The 6,669-nt window shown below is 45.0% G+C and overlaps 1 protein-coding gene across 3 annotated transcripts in view; it reads right to left on the bottom strand.

Moving 5' to 3' along the window:
* Positions 1–1,467: 1,467 nt before the first annotated feature.
* The window catches only part of LOC308504864 (cyclin-dependent kinase inhibitor 2A-like), a gene marked incomplete at its 5' end in the record, with an annotated part of 37,707 nt that continues 32,505 nt past the window's right edge, over positions 1,468–6,669 (bottom strand). For all 3 annotated transcript variants that reach the window (XM_081066286.1, XM_081066285.1, XM_081066284.1), the window contains 2 exons: positions 1,468–1,555; positions 3,895–4,189. In XM_081066286.1, the coding sequence (XP_080922412.1) occupies positions 3,896–4,189 (294 nt within the window). In that variant the 3' untranslated portion in view covers positions 1,468–1,555; position 3,895. The remainder of the gene's footprint in view (positions 1,556–3,894; positions 4,190–6,669) is intronic.

Genomic DNA, 6,669 nt, shown 5'->3' with positions numbered 1-6,669 from the left:
TGGTTCTAAAATTTATATGGAATCGCAACCCTAGATACAAAGTTGAAACTGATCAAAATAATTTTGTAAACGAAAAAAGTTGGAGTACTCACACTTCCCGTTTTCAAAACATATTCTAAAACTACAGTAAGCAAAACTTTGAAATTGACATAAAGACAGACATATATTCTGGAGACTTTATATAAGTGGAATTATAAGCAGAATTATATGAAATTCTGAACATTTCCTATGTGGAATCATACAATGCATCTGGAATAGGAAAATCCATAGAGACAAAAGGAAATTAGTGGTTGCCAGAGCCTGGGGATAGGGAAGATTTCATGAGTATGGGGTCCCCTTTGAAAGTGATGAAAGTGTTTTTGAACTAGATAAATGGTGATGTTTGCACAACATTGTGTGTGTACTAAATGCCACTGAATTAAAACACTTTAAAATAATTAATTTTATGTTACGTGAATTGCACCTCAAAAAATATCTAAGTAAACTGAAGTGCGGTGCCCTGGCCTGGGAGGAGGCAGCCTGGCCTTTAGGACCCAGTTGAAGTTGGAGCCAGTTCATGCAGCATCCCTGCTCTGGCAGAGAAGCGCCTGGCTGCTTTTGGTTTTGGTGGGGGTCCGCAGCTACTTCGAAGCCCGCTAGAGCCACTGCTGGCGGGTCCCAGAGCTTAGGGGCCGGGCAAGGGGGATCAGTTCATGCAGGTCCCAAGGGGGCTGCAGAACGAAGCTCTGCTGTCGTGGGCCACCTACTAGCTGTGACGGCTTGGGTAAAATTCCTAAACTTTCCAGGACTCGGATCACGGAGCTGGGTAAGTAACAGAAGGTCAGGTGGGCACGAGTCTGTCAATCTGAGGTTTCCCTTCGGATTGATGAAAGGTTTCCATTCATCACCTTTTACCCCATTTCATCAATCCTAAAAACACACCTTTTGAAATTTTATCATCGGAGATCCGGATGTGTCTTACAGCCCACGATGTGTACTCCTGCTGCAGTTTCCTTTATAAGAGGTACGCGAAACAACAGCGAGTCTCGGGAACAACCTGGTCTTCGATTCTATGAAAGTGCGTAAAATTTCTAGTCATGTGTTTGTGTGTTTCATAGTTGATGTCAATCTTACCTCACTGTACCCCTGGCACCATGCCATAATAGGTGCTCAATAAATGTTGACCGAATGAGCGAAGGAAAGAGCATTGTTTAAAAACAAAACAAAACAAACAAACGAACAAAAACAACTGAGCCCTGGCTCTGACACTTACTGGTGATTTGACAAGAAACGCCATCTGCCCCATTTAAGCTTCGTTTTCCTAGCAGTTCACAAAGTGTCTGTAAAAAACAACAGTGCCGGCAGGTGCGAGGCTCACCAGAGGAAGTGCCCGCATACACGTGCTCTCAGAGCCTGAGTGTTCACTCCTGAAAACTCCAACCCAATGAAAAGGCAGGAACAGTGTTGGGTTTTATTTTTTTTTTATTTAATGTTTAGCAATGAAAACAGGGTAAAGCGAAAGAAGATCACGATGAAGTGATCCCGTTCTCCATGATCTTCTAATGGAAGAAAGGCTCTGCAAATGGAAGAAAGAAAAAAAAGACATCAGAAATCAGAAACCAAAAAGGTGAGACTCGTTCCTGTCTCCTTTTTTGCAGTCCTCCAGGTTTTAAGACACTTATGTGTGCAAGGTTCTCGCATGGCTTCGCCTACACGCACACCTCCTTTCAGAACCCACCAACCCTCAGGCCAAGGTCTGTCTGTCCCTCCGGGCGGGATCCTGCCAGCAGCCTCCGCACTCCCGAGCCCCCCTGACCTCACTGCGCACCCAGTGCCTCGCAGGCGGCTCCCGCGCTCCGGGCGGAGGGGGCGGGGGTGGGCGCAGGGAGAGCGAGGCCCGGCAGCCGCGTAGCCCACCCGGGGTTACGAGAGGAAAAGCGGTGTATAAACGGTGCTTGCCAGGTACAACGCCAGGCGCGCGGACCTGTAGACGTCGCCTCGCCCTTCGCAAGTCCCCAAGCGCCTTTTGCCCCGAGGCTGGCGAGCGACTCCACGAACTCGCACAATCAGAGGACACCTGATTAGGCGCGGCTCAGCGGTAGGGGCCGAGTACCATTGTCTTGTCTTCCTCCCCAGGCCTCCTCTCTCCAACCAGCTGATGGCTTCCTAATGGTTCAAACACCCTTTCTTTGACCTACGTGGTCCTACAATTATCTGGCCTCTGCCCTGCTCTCCGATCTCGCTGTGTACACGCTCCAGCCCGCCTTTTGACCCTCCCGACCTGCCACGTTCATTTCCGCGGCAGTCTTTGCACTTGCGAGTTTCTCTGCCTCCAGTGGCTAACCTCTTCTCATCGGCCAGGTTCTCGGACCGCTCTAAGAGAGCCTCCCCTCCTAGTCACACTTCACTCTTACACATCACATTGGTTTTTACAAATTCGTTCCCTGAAAATACATTGTTATAATGTTTAAAGTCTATTTCCCAGAATGTAAGCTCTGTGAGGGCAGGACTCTTGTTTTGTGTCGTTTTGTTTTGTGTCCACCTAGAAAGTTGCTGATCACGTAGTAGGATCTTAGTTAAAGGGAAGAAGGACGGAGGAAGGGAGGGAGGGACGGAGGGAGGCAGAGAGGGAGGGAGGGAGGGAGGAAGGAAAGAAAGAAGGAAGGTCTTCCGTGCTTCGGTTACACACCTTAGGTTTGGTTATGATGGGTTACTCAGTTTATTCATTTGCCTGGGGCCCAATTCAATCATCTAATTCTGTTCACAGCCCGGTGATGGGTCCCTCGTCCTACGCTATGTCCCGGACGCAAGGTTCAATTGGAGGAGCGAGAAGGTGGGCAGGCTAAAGGAGATCGCGGTCCCGCTCACAGCGAGGCGCCGCGCTCATTGCACTCCCAGCGGAGGGCTCAGAGCGAACCTCTCCACTCTGTCCTCCCAGGCTCCCCTAAGGCCCAGGGAACCTAGTGCCCTACTTCTGAGCCCAAATAGGATAGATTTCATCTTCAAAGTCATGGTTTACTTTAAATATTCGCGTTCATTTCGTATATTGCTTTATTTATACATATATATATATATATACACATATATATATATATTATTTATAAAATGGTTCCTCCAGAAAAAATCAGAGTAAAGTTGGTTCTTTAGCCAGAAAGAAGTGGATGGAGGTGGGGAAATGGAGCCGAGGAAAAAGAAGGCTTTGTGGTCGCAGGCAAGAAGAACCACATATCCGTCTCCCTCCTAAAGCCATCTCTCCGCAGAAACCCAAAGCCTAAGAGAGAGAAAAGCTTAAGAAAGGGTGTCTGTTTCCCAGAGCGTGCAGTATACTCCAGGGTGCAGACTGCAAGGGTAGATGAAGTCTTCATCCCAGATTCCATCAGTACCCCTTGGGAGAGCTCTGGAAAACCCCACCGCATATAGCGACAGATTTAGTAGAATTTTGCAATAGAGCTAGGAATGACATATCTCTGCCAGGTGATTCCCTGCGCAACTGGTTTTGGAAATCGCAGGGGATGGTCCAGCAACCTAGGTAAGCTAATACGGAAACTAAGGGCCGTTGAATGGATGCGGCTGGCCAGCTAGTTTGGAGGAAGAGGGGCCACGAGACATCTAGCCTTAAGTCTTCAAAGCTCCAGTCTAGGCCTGGAGCTGTGGGGAGGGCGAGTGTTTAGGGGGTGGGGAGGAGCGTTCATGGCGTGGGCTTTGACGAGTGGAAGTCCATCTCAGGCTATTTCCTGTCCGCAGCCCTGCAGACGCAACCGATCGGGATACGGGGTTGTCCCATTGGCGGGCGGTGTATGAGCTGAGGCTAGACACAAGATTCTGCTTTCCTGGGGTCACCTTTCGCCTCTGCAAGTGGAGTGCCCTAGGCTGAGGAAGCTCTCTGAGTTCAAATGCTTACATTGGCCACCTCACCTTATCTGCCTGTACGGGCGTGGCCACCGCCTTCGGTACCCCCTGCGGCCTCGCGCAGGTAGCGGGCGACCTCGCGGTGGCCCCGCTCCTCAGCCAGATCCACGGGCAGGCGACCCCTGGCATCGCGCACATCCAGCCGCGCCCCCGCTCGGTGCAGCACCACCAGCGTGTCCAGGAAGCCCTCCCGGGCGGCGTCGTGCACCGGCCGGGTGAGGGTGGTGGGGTCTGCGCAGTTCGGGTCCGCGCCGTGGAGCAGCAGCAGCTCCGCCACGCGGGCGCTGCCCATCATCATGACCTGCGGGAGAGAGCAGAGTGGTCAGGGCGCGGGGCAGGCAGCAGGGACAGGATTAAGCAATTTAAAGAAACCATAAAGTCGCTCCCCCTGGTGCAGACACCCGTACAAACCATAGATGTCTACTTACTCAGAACGCCTAGTTTGAAACTCTAGTTTGCGTTCAGTTACTAACTCTCTTAGCCCGGTTTCCTACCCATTCTACTTTTCTGTACACATTGAATTCCCATTATATTCTCCGACCTTTTGCGGAGTTTCAGCTACACACAGAACACTGCCAGAGGCACAGACAACAGCAAAAGAGCGAGAGACAAACTTGCTTTTACTACAGCCTAACCTACTGTATATTCCCCCTCGTTTTGATATGAAATTGTGTAAGGCCCAGAGAATTTGTATGGATCAGTGCTGTATATTCATGCCCAGAACGTGGTAATTGTTAAAAAGCAGGAGAGAAAAAAAAAAACCACTTAATTCTTGAAAAACTTGAAACAACCTTTAGCTCCCCAGAATACTAAACTTCAAATGCTTTAAGTATAAAATGAAGTTTGTCTAACAGCCCTAACTTTTTTTCCTGTGGCAAGCTAAATAATGTCCCCCAAAGATGTCCACTTCCTAACACCGGAAAGCTGTGGATATATTACCTTACATGGCAAAACGGACTTTGCAGATATGATTAAATTAAGGATTTTGAGGTAGATTAACTTAAACTGTCAAGGTGGGCCCATTGTAATGACAAGTTACCTTATAAGAGATGCATTGTCAAGAGACGGTATAAGAATGAAAGCAGAGGTCAGAGAGAAGATTCAGGGTCATGAACCAAGGAAAATTGATGGTCTCTAGAAGCTGGAAAAGGCGAGTAAATGGATTATCCTTTAGAACTTCCAAAAGAAGTGCAGCCCTGTAAATCCATTTTAGACTTCGGACCTCCAGAACTGTCTTCACAAAATACATTTATGTTGGTTTCAGTCACTAAATCTGCGGTAATTTGTTATGGCAGAAACAGGAAGCTAAGGCATTTCTCCAATTGATATTCTGAGAGTTCACTAAACAGGAGGCTCTGACCTCATTTGGGTCCCAATCATCTTTGAAACAAAACCATTATCAAAGTGTCCGCAATCAGAGACCTTACAATTTGAGTGTGGGTAGTACACAATTCTTTTTTTAGGGTAAGCGTTATTTGTTTATATTAACTGGAAAATGGTGAGACTGTATAAAAAGGAATTATTTATTTTAGTGAAATTCTGTATTAAACACGAATTAATTTGTCCAAACCAAGGAACCATAATAAGTTATACTGTCCTGAAGAAAGTGAAAATGATCTAATTTTCAAAAAGACAGAGAAAATATAAGTGAACCAAATTACAGCTCCAAAAAGAAAGAAAAACTGTTGCAGTGCCTTAGAACAATGAGGTGTTTTAAAATAAAAACTGGGAAAGCTTTCAGACTAACTACATTTATCCAATGAATTCCTTAATCATTTAACTGGTTTTAAACATTTTTATCATATTAGTATTAAAGGCTGGACAGTAACCTAACATTTAAATATTTAAATCATAATAGCAGAAGCAAAAAATAAATGAACCAATTAAACGAATATTTGTAGGGTGCTAAAATCCATTGGTTAATACACTAAATTTAATTTAGTAATTTGAATTGTTCTATAAATATTGCTATATTAAACACAAAATTGATTAGGGTTCTACACCAAAATCTTGCCTTTTTTTCTCTATGTTCTTTCCCCCCCTATTAAAAAGAAGTTAAAACTAGTTATCCAACATCTTTTTTTCTTTTTGTATTTAAACAAACAAGGTCTCTTCTAACATAGTCCAGAACTCCATCGCCAAACTCCCAGTTTTCAAGATGGTGGTGATATTTTTAGAGACATCAAATTACTGAATCATGCATGCATTATTTTTAAAGGACTCATGCTTTTCATCTACAACCACTCAATCTCTCCAGTCTCAAATTCTCTCCACACTTTAAATCCCAAATAATCTCAAGTTTTAAGGCACATTCATTTTATTTTTATATCTGTATTTTAAAGTGTATGAAAATTTTCCTATGTAAAAGTTTTAGGAAAGGAAAATTTACTTTGGAAGTTTGCGAAGTTCCAAGTAGAGCTACTTTCCTTTGTCTTGTTATGCTGGAGTTTTTGAAATATGAATTTGCTTCATATAAATTTTATTTTTCAGAATCAAAATCATTGTCAATACTGGGAATAAAACCAGGATGATGACTGCCAGGAATAAATTGTTTTTAACCTGAGATTTAGAAAGTTAGTGAAGGCAATGAGCAAAAACCTGAACCGTTCCTCCCCCTCCCTCCCCCGCCCCCCACACAAATACTGGAGTGGGGAGAAATAACATTTCTTAATGAGGAACTGAAAACTCTATTCCAAATACGTTAATCAAGTAAGTTAACAATAACAATAATAATAGGAGATATCCCTAAAATGATAAATAAAAAGACGTTATTTCAGGCGA

The sequence above is a fragment of the Rhinolophus hipposideros genome, assembly GCF_964194185.1.
Source record: "Rhinolophus hipposideros genome assembly, chromosome: 11".
NCBI classification, from domain to species: domain Eukaryota; kingdom Metazoa; phylum Chordata; class Mammalia; order Chiroptera; family Rhinolophidae; genus Rhinolophus; species Rhinolophus hipposideros.
The sequence above is the reverse complement of the archived record's forward strand: the minus strand, read 5'-3'. Positions and strand labels throughout refer to the sequence as shown.